The sequence below is a fragment of the Tamandua tetradactyla genome, chromosome 1 (assembly GCF_023851605.1).
Source record: "Tamandua tetradactyla isolate mTamTet1 chromosome 1, mTamTet1.pri, whole genome shotgun sequence".
Classification (NCBI taxonomy): Eukaryota; Metazoa; Chordata; class Mammalia; order Pilosa; family Myrmecophagidae; genus Tamandua; species Tamandua tetradactyla.
Window position 1 is genome coordinate 185174344 of NC_135327.1, and position 17967 is coordinate 185192310.

The following is a 17967-nucleotide window of genomic DNA, read 5'->3' on the forward strand; positions in this document are numbered from 1 at the left end:
AGATAAGTGCTACCAGATTTAATAGAAGCTTGCCTTTATTTTGGGAATGACAATCCATTTTCTCGCCACAGTAATATAGAATAACCAGTCCTCCCTCCCCCCCAGTACACATGCTGAGGTGGTTGAATAGTATTGTCTGGCTTGTGGTAATTTTAGTATCACTATATGGCCCCAAGGATGTATGCCCAGCCTAACTTTTGAGGATAGTGGCTGCTGATAAAGCCTCATTATTATATAAATAAATAAGCAGTTAGGTAAATAAATACCATTGTGAGATGCTAGAAATATAAAAAATGGCACACACATCTGGCAAAATAATGTGTTTTCCTCGTTTAAAGGATAATGCCTCCTTGCAGCTTGATTTTCTTGCAGCCTTACCTATGAACTTTGTTGGTTTTTCCTCTAAGCTCTTTCCCAAATCCCTTTCTTTAATAGTCTATTAAAAAGAAAAGAGTCTTTCCCTATCCTTGTGATTGAGAGGTTGAAAATATTCTTAATCATTTTTTCTTCTTAATTCCATCTGATCACATCCTGAGATTCCTTATTTTTTTGTCTCTTTCCTCTCTGTGAGGAATATTGTATTTCCATGATGCGTAGCTACCAACAAAGATAATATGAACTATTATCTAATAAAAATTAATAAAATGAAACTAATTTTTATCTGGTTAACTTAATTTGGGACAATGTAAAGACCTCAAGTTATCAACAACAACAAAAAAGAAGGTGTGATTATTCCAATTACAAATAATCTAATTCATCTTAACATTTGAAGACCTTCTATAGGCTGGACATTCTAGGTTAAGCTCTAGGGTGAGAAATACTCTGAAGTGAATAAAGGTGAGTCCTTATCTTCAAGGAGATGCACTTGACTTGTTCAGTTACAATGACTACACAAGAAACAATTAGGTGAAAAGCTAGAGGTTTTTAGAAGAAAAGCTATAGATAAAAAGCATTCAGAGAAGATGAAGGTGAGCAAAGGTGAGAGGTGGGAAGGATAGTGTGGTGGAATGAACTATTGGCTCTCCCAGCCTGTCCCCCTGCTGACCACTCGGGGCACAGGAGTCCCTGATGGACCTGGGGGGTGCCCCTATGGGGGCTGGTGATGGGTCCCAGGTGGCACGGGGGAGCTGGGAGTCTGAGGTTTTAACTTCAGGCAGGATTCAAAACCTAGCTCTGTAATTGGCTAGTTGCATGCTCTCCATATATTGCTTAATCTCACTGGGTAAATAGACAGTAATACTTCTAAAGGAGAAGTTTGAGAATTTGTAATATATATTCAATTTTAACAGTGCCCATATCCGACACATGGTAGGAACGCAACGATAATGTTGTTATAGGAGTAGCTCAAGAAATTTTTGTAAGGACAGCAAGACTTGAATTCGAAGTTGCAGAAAGATTATTAAAGTTTATAAAGTAGAGGGAAGGCATTCAGTTAGGAGAACAGCATGAGGCAAAGGGCATGGTATTGGAAATGGGTCTGATTCCTTCACTAAAGTGAACCCAGTATATTGTTTAGTTAAAGGAAATAAGATTAGCAAGGTAAAGTATAGCAAGAGTATAAAGGGCCTTGAAAGTCAGGCAGTGGATTTTGGACTAAATGTGATAGATTATCCAGAATTATTGTCCATTCATCATGGTGGTCAATTAACTTCAGTGGGTACTTGCCAATTAAAATGTAATTCTGATTTGTCAAAATGTAAATCGCATATATTGAATTTTCAAATGTGTACTGATTATGGAAAATAAAGCATGCCCCTTATACTTTGTCTTGTCTGAAGTTACAGATAATCCATGTTGAGACTTTACCTTGTGGCTCTAAATAAAGGATAAGAAAAGCAAAGTATTTGTAAAGTAGCATAATAGCGCAGTGCCTCATTCCTTATCCCTCCATCGTCTACTTCTCCCTCCTTACCTCTTCCTCCTCATACCCTGCTTCCCACCCACCCTTAACCTGGACTCTCACAGCAGTCAGACCATAACATGGACATTTATGGTTTTAAGTTAAATTATGATTTAGATAACTTAAACAACTTAGATTATAAGTTAGATGAGTAGTATCAATTTTTTCTTATTGGCCTTCCTGAGCCCTGAACCAAGCAAATGTTGTCTTCTCATCTATCCCTGCCAAGCTTCCCCGCAAGTCACCTATGGGTCAGCTTCAGAAGTCAGAAGGTTTTCCAGTAGTAGGTTGATTCTTCAGTTCCCAGGATTTTGACTGATTCAGGATTGGACTATTAATCTCTCCTTAAAGGCAGCATTTTCTTATGACATATTCTTGTCAGTTAAGTTTCACAAAGCATACTTGCCCAGAACGATAGTTCTAACATTTATTTGGGTGATGAGACACACAAACATCAGTGTCCTCTATAGAACACCACATGCTCGTTTAAAGGATTTATGTACCCTAGAAAAGCCATGTTTTAATCCTAATCAATCTTGTGAGAGCAATGGTTTCTTCTAATCCCTATTCAGTATGATAGATTGGAAACTTGATTATGTTATCTCTATGGAGATGTGACTCAATCAATTGTGGGTATTAAACTTGATTAGATGGAGATGTGTCTCCATCCATTCTGCATGGGTCTTGATTAGGTTACTGGAATCCTATAAAAGAGGAGACATTTTGGAGAGAGCTCCTTTTGAGAACGAGGAGAGAGATGCCGAACCACGAAAGAATGACAAGAGAACCACAGAGTCCACCAGCCAATGACCTTTGGAGATGAAGAAGGAAAAAGCCTCCCATGGAGTTTCATGAAGCAAGAAGCCTGGAGAGGAAGCTAGTGCCATCGCCATGTTTAGCACGTGCCTTTCCAGCTGGGAGAGAAACCCTGAACTTCATCAGCCTTCTTGAATCAAGGTATCTTTACCTGGATGCCTTAGATTGGACATTTCTATAGACTTGCTTTAATTTGGACATTTTAATGGCCTTAGAGTTGTAAATTTCTAACTTATCAAATCCCCCTTTTTAAAAGCCATTCCATTTCTGGTATATTGCCTTCTGGCAACTAGCAAACTAGAACATACCATGAAGACTGCTTATACTTCCCCATCAAACAAGGAACAACTTTACCAGCAAAGTGTGCCTGTGGTATAGGTGGTATCATAAAAATGATGATTGTGAGAATATACATGTATGAATCAAATGTCCTGATGAATTTTGCATGGTCTGCTCTTTAATTTACAAATAAAAGGCATTTGTTATTTGTTTATTTTATTATCTGTTAGGGCTTCACTAGCACACGGGAGAACATGAATATATTTTCTTTCTTTAAGTTTTCTGCCATGTAGTTAGTTTTTATCTTAGTGGAAGAACTCAGCAGCCTATCTAACAAAAGATGGTTTGAGAAAAATTGCCCAGGAGTAGGTTATTTCCCCTACGGCACAATGCTTGCAGTTATACTAGCCATCAACTGGTGGGACCTTAAATTATGGAGATGAATCTTAGCTGGCTGAAATTAGGAGGTATGAAGCATTCAGTTGATTCAGTATTGCTATGTCTATAAACACGTAACTCTTAATACCATTATAAAGTACAGTTAATGATGCTCTTAGTTGTAGCAAAATAAAGACATTTTAATCTTTTTGCATAAATATTTTTTTAACTTCTATTTTTAATTATTACTTGGCTGACTCTAATTGTAATTTTACCCACAGAGTTCTCAGATATTGAAAAGTGGTACTAGCATTCATCTAATTACTAGAAATTCAGGGGATTAGAGATATCTGTCTGTAATCTATAAAAACATATTAAATGATTTTAATAGCCCCCTAGGCTGTTTCTTTCTTTCCACCCCTTTTAAAGGGTCCTTATATTATTCTTTCTCTTCCCTGCGATGCCAGAGTAGATATACTGTTCAGAAATATTTATTACATATCGGACTTTGGGAAAGTGAAGATAGGATGCAGGCTCTACACTTAAGGTGCAGTAGGGAAACAGGAGTGTCAATGAACATAAGAAGCCCTAGATACAGCCTTGTTCCTCTTTGTCACATTTCTTAACCTCACCTTTGAACTTAGTTATTGGAAGACTTTGTTTTTAACATGTTTCTAGACAGTCTCCCTACTTGTTCTTCCTTTCTAATCAATAGTCATCCATAGTAAATAAGTTCTTTTGTAAGAAGATTCTTAGAAAAAAAGTCTTTTTTTTTTTTTTTCCGTATGCTGTATAGTGGGGTCACACATTTCCATGTGAGTATCCCATTACTGCGGCACATTTTATTGATTTTTGTTTGTTTGTTTTGCTTGTTTAATTTTTGGGAAGTGCATGGACCAGGAATTGAACCTGGGTTCCCCACATGGCAGGTGAGAATTTTACCACTGAACTACTCTTGTACCCTCTTCTTTTGTGTCTTAAAGGGGCTGAATCCTTTTCTCTTCTGAACTTTTTTTTTTAGCATGACAGATCAGTCTTTAAATTCAGTTTTACACAGGATATTAAATTTCCTCAAAAATCTTTTACCATTTCAAAATCTATTGTTCTGATACATACCTGAAGGATGGAGCTAAGGGCTTTAAAACTTCCAATGAGTCCTAGGACCCTAAAATTTGCCTGAAGATTCTGCCAATGAATGGTAATTAATGGAATAAAGTATGTAGAAGCATTCTAATACCTTAGGGCAGGGGCATCCAATATCAAGTAGTCATATGAATCCAGGCCTTATTTTTATTTAAAATAACTTAGATCATAAATCTGATAATTAGCATTCATCTCATTTTCCCTACTGGCCCTCCTTAGCCCTGAACCAAGCAAATTATGGCTCATATGAGATTTAGGCATATACATAGAGGTTTTATATCTTTCTTGGGCTAGCAGTCACTAAATGTTCTCATTTCATGATAAATTTTATAGGAGTTAGACTTGAAATTAATGATTTAATTAATAGATTAAATCATCGATACTAATAATAGTTATATGGTTAGGCCTACTGGACCTTCTGGTATATGTGCTTAGTAATTAGGTAATACTTTTAAAATTTTAGTTGGGGAATAATCCAGGCTGTGGAGTCACATATTGGATATGTGGGATATTGGAATTTTATTTCCCTCTTGAAAAGCTCTGTAGTTTTTCTTTCCAACATATATGTGATCTAGATGGGGGCAGAAATTATGTTTTATACTGACAATGAAGTAAGCCAAACTTGTTGGACTGAAGCCATTTATGAGGAATTTACTGAACATTTGCATATGCTTTTATCTTTAAGACTCGTGACATTCTCAGTCATTCTGTGGAGCCTACTCTCTGTGGTTCTTTCCCAGGTGGGAGCTTGCAAGCTGCTATAACAGAAGCCAAGAAGCGTGGCAATCATTTCCGAGAGCCAAAACTCAAGGACATCCTTCTACAGATTTCTCTTGGGCTTAAGTATATCCATAACTCTGGCATGGTGCACTTGGACATCAAACCAAGTCAGTATAGCTTCCCTTTGCCATATAATATTCTTTCCATATCATCAAAATCTGTACCTGTGTATTGATTAAGTGTCAAAAAACTGTTTGCTGGAAGAATCTTCTAAAAATATATATATATATAGTTACACAGCTTTAATTGTACCATTTTCTTCCTGGGCCCAGAGGACAGAGAGGCAAAGAACTTCTTTCAATATAAAAAATGAAAATAGGTATTTTGGATTACGACAGAGGTTAAGTGACAGCATGTCGGCTCCATCTCAGTTGTGTTTACTAAAAGTGCTAGACTCTACAATTCAGCACTAGTTGAAGGGAGCAGTGATTAATGGGCTTGTACTTAATAATGTGAAACCCAAAGACAAATTGTTGTTATTCTAATTTTGGTGTTGTTTTTGTTTAAGTAATACTACCCTGTCATGAGCCTCTTCAGAGAATAGGGAATGGATGAGATCAATTTAAATTAAACAGGCATTATCATTACCTGAACTGTTCAGAAGTAATGGGAGAGATGCTGTAAAAAAAAAAAGAAAGAAACCTTGGTAGTCTTGTTACATGTACACAGAGGAAGAGAAAAGGAATCTTTGGGATGAAAAAGCTTGGGAATCATTACATAGGTCAGTTCTGTATTTTTTCAGGTAACATCTTCATTTGTCATAAGATGCAGAGTGACACTCCGGTAGTTCCAGAAGAAATTGAAAATGAAACGGATTGGTTTCTCTCTGCCAATGTGATGTATAAAATCGGTGAGTTTTCCTTAAACGCCTACCAGTATGCTATCCTAAAAAACTTACACTGGCTCCATTTATTCCAGTTCTAACAAAGATATGCTCTCTCTCTCTCTTTTTTTTTAGGTGACCTGGGCCATGTGACCTCGATAAGCAAACCCAAAGTGGAAGAGGGAGATAGTCGCTTCCTGGCTAATGAGATTTTGCAAGAGGTATAGATTAGGGAAATGTAGGGTATTTTATAATTCATTGAACATTTTGACTCTCAAATGAAGGCTCACAGCACAAGAAATGAAAAGTAAATATTTGCAATTTAAACTTATAGTGTCTCTTTTCCCATTCAGAATAGACACCAAAGGAAGGAGAGAAACTTTTTTTTTTTTTAAGTAAAGGTCAATAAAAAACTTGGCTTAATCAAAGATGAATTGATATTCATGCTTTTATTTTGACAGGCCCTTTATTGTTTTTAGTATTTCTTAAAGCTCTTATACTCATGGATTGTCTACTTGGAGGAGAGACTTTCCTCAGCCCTATTGGTCCCTTCCACCTTTATCATGTTGTTATGTTTCTGATAGCACCATCAGCTCTGATCATTTAAATGAGCTTCAGTCATAGCCTGTCCTCTAGGATGTGTGTCAAGTCAGATCTAAGAAGGATATTACTTCCTCCAGGTTAATAGTCAGAAAAAACATGAGTCTTTCTTCCTGTGATCAATTTATGCTTCAAGTCTCTTTGAGCCCAATAGAGCAAAATGGTGCCTTGGACTCTTCAGGGCATAGCACTATTAACAAAGTAGATTTTTGCTTTCTTATCTTCTCTAGAAATAAACTAACCACAATGAATGTGACCTGTCTGCTTAGGGTTTATATGCCTGCCTAGTCAAATGACCCTTTCCTACTAGTTGTATTTTAGTCTAAACTTTGCTTGGTAAACTGACTGCTGGCCCTCTTGTGTTCTGTTTTGAAGGATTATCGACACCTTCCCAAAGCAGACATATTTGCCTTGGGATTAACAATCTCAGTGGCTGCAGGAGCAGAATCACTACCCACCAATGGAGCTGAATGGCATTGTATCCGCCAGGGGAACCTTCCAGACATTCCTCAGAAGCTCTCAGAAAACTTTTGCAATCTACTTAAGGTGGTATCTCGAATGAGATGAAGAAAAGATAGAAATGTCTATTTTGTTTTAATGTGATGGCAAGTAGATGGGGAAAAGGATATGAAGGACGTTGACAGTGCCATTAACAGAAGGAAGGAAAAAGGAACTGTGACTAGGAAGCCCAGAAAATATAGGACAGAAGGAAGGTTTCTCAAGGAAAGCTAGAAAATATAAAACCTTTTGTGTATAGCTTGTAAAATGTTGTTACATTTTTCCTTTTCATTTGTCCTTTCTAACATTGTAAGGTAGATAGGTGGTATCTATTCTGCAGTTAAGGAAACTAAGACTCAGAACAACTCTTGATTTGCATTATCACAGACAACTAGTTAATCCCCAAATTAAATCTGGCATCTTTTAGCTCCTATTTCAGAGCAAAATAGTGACAAGTTCTTCTTTTGGTTCCTGTTCCATTAACTATTATCAAGGGTAGCAATGACGGTATGACTAGAAGAGTTGATTTTTGAGGGTATAGAAGAAAATGTAAGCTACTTTATTGATTAATAACTGATAATACCACCAATCATTTCTGCTATTGGAAGAAAGGCATAATGTCAATTCAAGAATCTATGTGTTAGTTTTATCTACTGATATCTGAGGCATGTGTGGTGACAAGGAAAGAAACATACTACTGAGAAAAGGGAGGTACAAGAAAACCTTACACTGTCGAGAAGCTTAGAATCATACCAAGGAAGCAAAATGCATATGTAAGACATGACTTAAAGAACAGGGAACATATTAGGATCCCTAAAATAGCTTTAGAAATATCTACTCCCTTGGGAATTATATTTGAGTTTCACAGATCACCTGAAAACATAAAAGTAGTTATAAACTTGTCCTCTTTTCTGACTTATTTTACTTTCCTTAAAGGAGGTGGCAAATCTTACTTTACTCTGTCTATTGTTCATAGTTTAATAGCCTGTTTCTATATAGAAACTGAACTTAGGTTTAATAGCTACTTATTGAGTACCTAAATGCTGGATCTCTGCTAGGTAATACATATATGTTAATTCAGTTAATTCTAACAACAGTCCTGGAAAGTGAATGTGTGTCCCTCTTTTCAGGAAAAGGAAACTGAATTTCAGCGAAGTTAAGTGACTGACTTAAGTGATATACTCAATGGTGGAGCTACCTATGAACCTTGGTCCTCAAATGGAAAGCTCAGTGTTCCCTTCATTATACTATACTGCTAACTGTTATATATAATTATGTATGTTCAATTATATTCAAATCATTTTAGGTTACAGACATCCTCTGCCTGAAGATAAATGCTTTAAGGATACTGTTGTAGTGAGATTCTTAATTTTAAGAGAAAAAGAAGCATGATATAGAATGAAAGCCAAACCAGATGTTAGGTAACCTGTGCTTTGGTCTTGGCCAAGCCAGTAATTTGGACAAGTCAGTTTTTATTTCAGGACCTCAATTTGTTTTTAAGATTGAGGGATTAGGCTGGTTAATCATCTAGCCTGCTCTAAAGTATGATATTTAAAGGTAAATCAAAGGTCTGAACAACTGATGCTACTGGACAGGGATGATCTTGTCCATGGTGGAGATGAGTTTTAATTTATTTCTCCCTCTGCACAAATGAGAAGCTGGGTTTCACAAAATCTACCAGCAAATGGAATCGACTTGTGAGGGAGGGGAGAGTTCCCCTTGGAGAACCTTCTGTTTCCTTTCTTTTGGTCTCCATCATCAGAATATGATCCACCCTGACGCAGAGCACAGACCTTTTGCAGCAGCTCTGGCCAGAAATCGAGTTCTCCGGCCCTCCCTGGGGAAAACTGAAGAGCTCCAGCAGCAGCTGAACCTAGAAAAGTTCAAGACAGCTACACTGGAAAGGTAGATTTTGGATTTTGGAGTCTAGAAAGAATCTATGTACTGCTCACAGTGTTCCATGGATTCAAATTTAACCAAACATTCAAATACATAGGTCTCTGCCCAGGGAGCCTGGCATGGGGTTGGGGAGTTCTGAGTCGGCTGCCTGAAAGTTAGTTGCACTAACTTTGCTGCAGTTAGTGCAAAGGAAGCCAAAGTGACGAATACATGAAAGTATAACTGGTGAAGAATATTTATGAGGATTCTGAGTGATAGCAGAACAAGTAACTGTTGGGTGATCATTTAACGTAAGGTCATTCCCTAATGTAAGATGATCACTAAGTGTGAGATAACCATAGACAAGGTAGGCAGAACCAATTTTAGAAACCCATTAAGTTTCAGGGGCAGGCAGGAAGATACCCTGTCTTGGTACATATTTAGATGAAGAGGTATTTTCAAAGCAAAGGAAGCAGTATGACCTTTTATTCATGTAGGCTTGTATTTATGCATGCATCCATTTATTCTTTTATACACTCATTAAACAAATAGGCATTAGATGGGGCAGGATTGGGGAAGAAGTCAGGCGGTGATGTTTAGGCACAATTCTGAAGGTATTTCTAACTGATTTAAAGTCACTGAAAAGTGGATGCTTACCTAAAATAAGCTTAGAAATGCAACTTCTCTTGGATGATTAACTTGAAAAGTCCCCAAAATGATACCTTGGTAATAAGTTACAGAGATACTAAGACTTTAGTCAGTTAATCCTTCCTAATAGTCAACAGAACTTTGATATTGTCAAGGATAGGCACCTACATATTTGGGCAGGACAGACTCTCTTGAAACTGTCTAGACTTTTGGTGCTGGCTAACTTTTTCTGGAAAGGGCTAGGTATTTTATGCCTTGTGGGCCATAAGGTCTCTGTTATAACTACTCAGCTCTGCTATTGTAGTGTAAAGGCAGCCATAGACAATATATAAATGAATGAGTGTGATTATGTTCCAGTAATGCTTTATTTATAAAACAGGTGTTTGGCTGATTTGGCCTATGGGCTGTGGCTTGCTAACCCCTGTAGCCTTCATATATAGCTTAAAGAGTTGTTCACTTAGTTTTTTGAATTTTCAAGACAAAATTATGCCCCAATCAGTAGGATTTAGGAAACTGAACCCCAACTGAACTGCTATGCACTGTGGCATATATGTGTCAGCCAGTTTTAATGACAATTACAGGAACTGAATTTTCTATTCACATGCAGGTTTTTTTTCTGAAAATACAGAAATAAAATGAAAAATTGATTTCTATGTTAGTTTTGATCATAAATACTATCTCAATTGGGGATCAGATAACATTTGTTTTTCCCCTTTTATTGCCAGGGAATTGAGAGAAGCCCAGCAGACCCAGTCTCCCAAGGAAAATATCTGTCAAGGTGACCCTGGGGTCTCTGGAGCCCACACAGGATCAAGAAGCTCCAAGCGCCTGGTGGGGGGAAAAAGTGCAAGATCTTCAAGCTTTACCTGGGGGAAATCTTGAGGGCATAGAGTTTTGTTTTCCACTTTCCCATTCTCCATAAGAATTTTCATTTTATACCAACCATCCTTTTACTGTATAGATTCCAGAAATAAATATTGTTTCAACCTTCCTTTTATAAAATTGAAAAATTAACCAATTTATATCCCCAAAGATTTCAAAAGCCACTCCTAATCCTAAAACCATTGAGTTTTTATTACCAATTGTTCCAAGTACAATAATTGGTAGCCATTTCTCCTCTCTTTTGTTATATTCCCAACATCACCTTTTCACAATTTATGCCCTTCTCACATTTGTTCTCACAAAGGGAAAACATGGACCTCTGAATTGAAAGAATGAAAGGAAGTAGCCCTGGGCCCAGGCTATGGATTAAGAGGTTGTTGTTGCCAATTATCCACTAAGGATCCCAGGGCTCTCAGTGGTCATAGAAAAGAATAAAACTTGGTTTTGAATTAACATAACAGTTTATGAGAAAATTTGCCTGGATTTTAACAGTGCTTCGCGTTATGTGATGCTATTCCTAAAAGAAAGCTCTTAGCCACTTTGAACTAATGGTTCTTCTAAAATATTTTCTGTATGGAAACAATCCCTTTTCCTGATTTGTATTATTAAATAAATAGCTCAGATAGGTAGAAATGAGACTATATATAGCTTGAACATTTCTGAGATGGCTGTTAACTTGGACAAAAACACTGGACATAAAGTGCTCGAAGGAAATTTGACTTGTTCATTCTCCCTCATTCTGTTTGCCCTGGTTCTCTCGAGGCTCCAGAACCAGGACTATTTTTATTTTCTGGGTGTCACCAATTTCTCTCAATCTTATGATCAAAATTCGGCTTTGTTTGCTGTGATTTTTATCATATTTTATTTGCATCCTTTTCTCTTTCCATATATTTAAAGGAATGGAACTTTTAAATAAAGGTTTTTAACTTGTCCAAAGCTAAATGTGGGTAAAGCACTTTTCTTCACAATATGTAACTAATAACAAAATGAGAATACATATTGGAAAACATTTCTTGGGTAGATGGGTGAGAAAATTGGGTAGGTTGGTAGTCATATGTCTTGGCTGCCAGGCCCATTTTGGCTGCAAGGCCAAAATGCTAATAATGGTCAGCTCTGCTATACAATAATGCTGATCGTAAAGGCATTTGATAATTTATATTTGTGCATATTAATGAAGATAACCTGTTAGTGGTTTGTAGGTTTTTTCATTGCCTTTTTTTTTTCACTTCATTTTTTAAAGCAAATTAAGTTTTTTATTGAACAAACACACCTATCATTCATTATTCTGCCTTGGAATAGCAATTCTTTCTAAGCAATCGAGTTGGATTTATACAGTACATTGCTTTTTTTTTTTTAACTAATCTTTACTCTGGGTTTTAAAATGGGTTAGTTTATTTCTTGCTTACCACCCTCCCCCATACATAATAGGACATGTCCCCTGACCACAGTCTGTGATTTGGAAAAAGCTATATTATTATGTGTATGCAATGTATAGACCAGAATTCTTTGGTTATATGTATCTTGGTTGTACTTATCAGTCATTGATAACTACTACTATTAGGATTTGTATCTTTTTTTTGTGTTCACCAAAGTCTAGCCCAGCACCTGAAGGGACCTGGCCCCTCTATCTTTTCTGGAGTGAAGGCAGCAGGAAGTCATCAAAATGGAATGTATCTGCAAAGACACTTTCAAGTTTGTAGAGGGATTGGGTATTCACTGGTGTCAGGATTTAATCCCTTCCATTTCAGTTAGAAATTCACCTCTCGCCTCAGGAAGAAGCTCCATCTTCAGCTGGGAAATTGTTTCTGCACTGAGATGATGATATAACTCAGGAACTAATTATCAGAATTATTTCATTAACATCACTGGGTTGAAAACATTAAAGTTAAGTTTAAATACTTTAGGAGATAAATAAGCTGCTTTTATATAGATATTTCTTAAATGCAAACTGATATAAAGGTATCAGTAGATAATCTTGAGACATAGTGTGGTAGTTACATTCACATGTCAACTTGGCCAGGTGAAGGCACCTAGTTCTGTTGCTGTGGACATGAGCCAATGGTACGTGAACCTCATCTGTTGCTGATTACATCTGCAGTTGACTAGGAGGTGTGCCTGCTGCAATGAATGATGTTTAATTTAATTGGCTGGTGCTTAAATGAGAAAGTACAATGTAGCACAGCCCAAGCAGCTCAGCATACCTCATCTCAGCACTCGCAGTTCAGCCCAGGCCTTTGGAGATGCAGAAAGAAATCACCCTGGGGAAAGTTGTTGGAACCCAGAGGCCTAGAGAGAAGGCCAGCAGAGATCACCCTGTATCTTCCCACGTAAGAAAGAACCTCAGTTGAAAGTTAGCTGCCTTTCCTCTGAAGAATTAATGAAATAAATCTCCTTTTATTAAAAGCCAATCCTTCTCTGGTGTGTTGCATTCCAGCAGCTAGCAAACTAGAACACATAGTTAAATAAATACTATTGTTCTTGGTTGATCTGAGCTCTAACATTTGTACCAATTCATAGAAGCCATTTCTATAGAGCTGTAGAAAAACTAACACTGAAAGACAAATATCAACATTTCAGCCTGAACAATAAAGTTTTTTAGTTCTAGATGAACCATAATTTTAATAATGAATTATACAAAAGTTATTAGCTTTATTATTTTTGGCATGGGCAGGCTCTGGGAAACAAACCTGGGTCTCTGGCATGACAGGTGAGAATTCTGCCACTGAGCCACCGTTGTACCATGCTATTAGCTTTCTTTCTTTCTTTTTTTGCATGGGCAGGCATCGGAAATTGAACCCAGGTCTCTGGCATGGCAGGCAAGAACTCGGACTGCTGAGCCACCGTGGCCCACCCTAGCTTTATTTATTTATTTTTATTTTTTTTAATGTTCAGATTTTTATTAATAATTTTGGAACAAATACAATAATGAATCCTTATAGTTGTAAAACATTTTACAAGTTTGAAAGAACTTTCACATATACAACTAAGCCCTCACACCATCCCTGTGAGGTAGGCAGAGTAGTTCTTATTTTTGAAGTAAGAGAACAAGGCTCAGAGGTGAAATAAGGTCACATATTCATAAATGATGGAGCAAGGACTAGAACCTAGGCCTTCTGACATGCTACCTCCCTGAGAACATTCAAGTTATATCCTATGCTATATAATCAACATTTCTCTCCTATGATGTTGATCAGATCCGTTTTAATAAGTTTTATACCACCTGTCCCTAATAACAAAAAACAGTGATGGACATTTCTACCTTGTTATAGAACTATTTCTCTCCGACTTATCAAGTACCATCCTAAGGTGAAACTTGATGTTTTAAGCTTTGAGGATCCTTGGGTATAAATTCTAAATTATATAAATAATTTATTTTAGAAAATTCTGCAAACATATTCCTAAGTTAAATTTACTTAAACTCAAACACAGAACAGGTCTGGTTACATTTGTGAAAGTGTTGCAATCTTTCTCAATAAAAGTTTTAGATGTGTATATGAATGAAAAATGTGGAAAAGTGTTTAGCAACATAGCCATACTAGGAAACCTAGGCAGAGGTCACCTAATGTAAGTCTTATCATGCAAATTTGTTTTCCTTATTGACCTTATTGAGGAAGGAAAACCATTAGAATCTACTTTGAGGTATGATCCCATCTTATATGTGACATCTTTAGCAACAAGCTAGAAAAAGGATCTGAATAGGAGGGTTCAAGAAGTAGTAATTAAAGCATATGTGCGAGATGGAAGAAAACACTTGCTCTATAGTGGTTTTACCTCAGTCCAGTGTAAATATACCTATCAGGGCAGATTTTAGTAAGCTATTTTATTTTCTATGTTAAATTTAGAACTCTGGAATGGGTGGAGTTATCAACTTGGAATAATAGACTGAAACTGAATGTAACTGACTATATGTCAAAAGCATAGTAAAAGTCAACAGGCACAAAAGGCAAGGGAAAAACCAAACTGTTCTTGACTATAGAAAAAAACAGCAAATACATAACCTTCAAGTGAAATAACATCAGGCATGTAGAGCATGTTTTAAAAATATAAAAATGATACTCAACTGTACTATCAGTAATGATATTTTAAAATTTCTGGTTTTGGCTTTTTTAACTTAAGAGGAATGGGGAGAAACTTAAGCCTAAGGAGGTACAGAAAATGAATGGGATCTAGAAAGGGTGTTGAGAGGCAGTGGGAAGTTAGGAAAGATCAAAAAATAAATACATTCAAAATGGATTTAGCATCCCTCTGATTTAAATTCTAGAAATGTTTCCTAAATTGAGAGATTTGTTCAAAGAATTTAGTGACAATAAAGGTGACTATTTACCTTACAAAGAAAGTATTTTAATGTAGCTTATCAATTTTGCTGTTAAAGATTAGCCACTGACCCTACTGTAGAAGTTGAAACTTAAGTGCTGCTGTCAGTGATACATGGCAGAAAACTGCTTCCAAAATAGCCATATAGGACTTGGCATTAAAGAAACAATTACTTAACTTTTTGTACTTTTAGCCTAATGATAAACATTTCTACTCTTATGAATTAAATCTAATAGTTTTAACTAAAGTGAAAAATATTACAGCTACCTTTACGTTTTCTAAGATACAACTTGAGAATATCTAGAATGTCCTAGTTCAGTGTACTGGGTTCAAAACCAACTATACTTTTGAAATGCATCTAAGCTAGACTACATTCCTTACATAGCATCATTGTCATATCTTCATGTTTTCTCTTCAATGAGTTTGATTCATTGGCAGTACTCTGGGATGAAACCATGTTGGTGGTAATAAGAATATTTTTTGGCCCAATCATTGAAGAATTAATTAGAACATTCTGAACTGCAGTTGTTGCAGGAATTGGTTTGGCAGGTGTGGACTGAGATGGTGGAATCTGCACCGTAAATCTTTGGCTTGTCACTGACACCGGAGTTGCAACTTTATTTGGGACAGATACTGTTTGTGGGGCCGCTAAAGTAGGAGTGGTAGGTCTGCTACTAACAGCACCAACACTTAACCGTGGAACTAGTCTTCCCTGGTTAGGTCCCTTTTTAATCAAGGACTTCAGCCTACAGTTTGGAGCTGTTAAGCAGTATCTGTCAGGTGGGAGTCTAGGTCCTGCATAGGGCTTAATCAGTGGTAAAGGGGTTTGATTCCTCTGCCTTGCAATATCCAGTAAAAAATCTCTTGGGGGAGGAGAGGTAAAAGAGTGGTCAGCACGACACTGGATTGCCAGTCTCACATCATCTGCATCAACATTAGGTTTTTTAGCATGGTTTGAATAAATTTTTGCATCATCCAGAATTGTAGTCACATATCGGAAAGCAAATTCCAACATCTGATTGATAACCCTTGGTTCGTAGTCTGTAATTCCCATATCCTTCAGAATCTGTGCCATCACCAAAGCATCTCTTGGGGTGTTCTTGAGGGCTGCCATCTTAACTGGCTCCATGTTATCCAACCGGTTGTCATCCAACCGGTCGTCATCCAACCAGTCGTCATCCGTTGATAGAGGACAGCTGGCGGACTCCTCATCCAGGCTCCACCCCTCATCAGACTCCTCTGTAACATCACTCCCACAAGCAGCCATGTTGAACTTTCCCTAGCTTTATTTTTATAACTTAACAAAAAATAGCTTTATTAACTATTAACTCCAAAATTTAAAATTGCTTTTGAACTATTTGAAAATATATGCTAGTACAGTAGTTTTGATGATGGATGATGGTGAGGGCTAGCAAAGCATTGTGAATGTAATTAATATCACTGAATTGTATGTTTGAAAGTGGTTAAAATGGGAAATTTTAGTACATACAACCACCATAAAATTTTAAAAAGATAAAAAAATTATATATATTTGTTAGTAGTTTAGGTAAGTGCTGTGATTTCCCAACAATTATTGAGTCTTTAGAAAAACTGATTGAAAAGCAAAGTGAAAAAAATTAAAATAAGTTTTTTTTACAGCAACAAAATTTTCCAGACTAGGTAAGATTTCTACTACTTGAGGACTTTGGTTTAAACTCCTTCCCTCTTTTTGCTGTTTTACATCATTTTAATAGGAAAAATTAAACTTTCTTATAATTTAGGGGGAAACTAAAGGCATGGCCAAAAGCAACTTTGCATCCCTAGGCATATATGATGTAGATTTCTTTCTTGGTTAACTTTGAAAGGATGAAAGCCCTTAGTTATTCCACTATTGCCAGGGCAAGGGTACTTGAACAAATGTAGACTATGTCAGGGCTACTTTTGTCAATGCTGTCACCACTTCTCAGCATTGGGATGGCCCAGTGGGGTTCGGAGGTTATGGATGAATTACAAAAAGTCTGATTATGTAAAATAGTATGCAGGCCTGTGCACATGCCCACCTGAAAAGGGTACAAGGCTTCCTCATCAAAATGCAAATTGCAGTTCTTAAAGGGGTATCCCTAACATGCACACAAACACACAAACCACCTTTCTAGGTTCTTGATTATTTTTTTGTTTGCTTTTATTTTAATCTAATTTCAGGCTGATCTGAGTTTCCTTCTGGGTTCTTCCTACTTTTTCCTGTTCTTTGCTGTGGCCGGTAACCTGGGCCCAGCTAAAGTGAGTCATTGTTTTAAAGCACAAAGCCAATTGAATATTAACAAGGTCCCTGATATCCAAGAGCTCACAGTCAGTAGGAAAAAGAGAGCTATCTTGTGATCATTTAAACTATAATACAAGATAGACTGAATACAGAGAGCAGACAATCTTCAAAGTATGGGAGAACAGCATTCCAGATGCAGAGCACAGAGAGTAAAACAATGACATACCCGGTGATTGTGAAAACCTTGTGACTGACACTTCCTTTAGCTAGTGCATGGTCAGATGAGTAATAAAATAACAAACAAATAAATAAAATAATGGGGGGGGAGGGATAAGGGTTATAGAATGTTTTGTGTGTTCTTTTAAAAATTTTTTGGAGTAATGAAAACGTTCTAAATTGATTGTGGTGATGAATGCACAGCTATATGATGACATAAGCTATTGATTGTATACTTGTATGGAGTACATGGTGTGTGGATATATATTTCAATAAAATTGCATTAAAAATGTCGAAGAATTTGTGTTGGAAAGAGGGAACACACAAAATACAAGAGAAAATGCTTTAACTCTGAAGCAGGTTAAGGTGAACCTGGCAAATCATGCTACTAGTTTAGATTTTTACCTTATTAAATAAAATAAAATGGTATTAGGAACTGTCCGGAAAAGAGCCCTTTCTGAAAAAGGCTTTTCCAGAAGAAAAAGCAATTTATCTGCAGGGCTTTTCTGAGAAAATGGAACATACCCTACAGGGTTATTGATAAGCAACACCTGGTGATAAAGCTAGTTT

The 17967-nt window shown here is 36.8% G+C and overlaps 1 protein-coding gene and 1 pseudogene across 3 annotated transcripts in view; one reads left to right on the plus strand and one right to left on the minus strand.

Moving 5' to 3' along the window:
- Nucleotides 1-11557, plus strand: part of WEE2 (WEE2 oocyte meiosis inhibiting kinase) — a 31284-nt gene extending 19727 nt beyond the window's left edge. For all 3 annotated transcript variants that reach the window (XM_077147956.1, XM_077147948.1, XM_077147968.1), the window contains 6 exons: nt 5257-5403; nt 6039-6146; nt 6255-6340; nt 7095-7265; nt 8980-9122; nt 10469-11557. In XM_077147956.1, the coding sequence (XP_077004071.1) occupies nt 5257-5403; nt 6039-6146; nt 6255-6340; nt 7095-7265; nt 8980-9122; nt 10469-10625 (812 nt within the window). In that variant the 3' untranslated portion in view covers nt 10626-11557. The remainder of the gene's footprint in view (nt 1-5256; nt 5404-6038; nt 6147-6254; nt 6341-7094; nt 7266-8979; nt 9123-10468) is intronic.
- A 3106-nt stretch (nt 11558-14663) lies between these two features.
- On the minus strand, nt 14664-16176 carry LOC143687466 (transcription initiation factor TFIID subunit 9B pseudogene; annotated as a pseudogene).
- Nucleotides 16177-17967: the final 1791 nt, after the last annotated feature.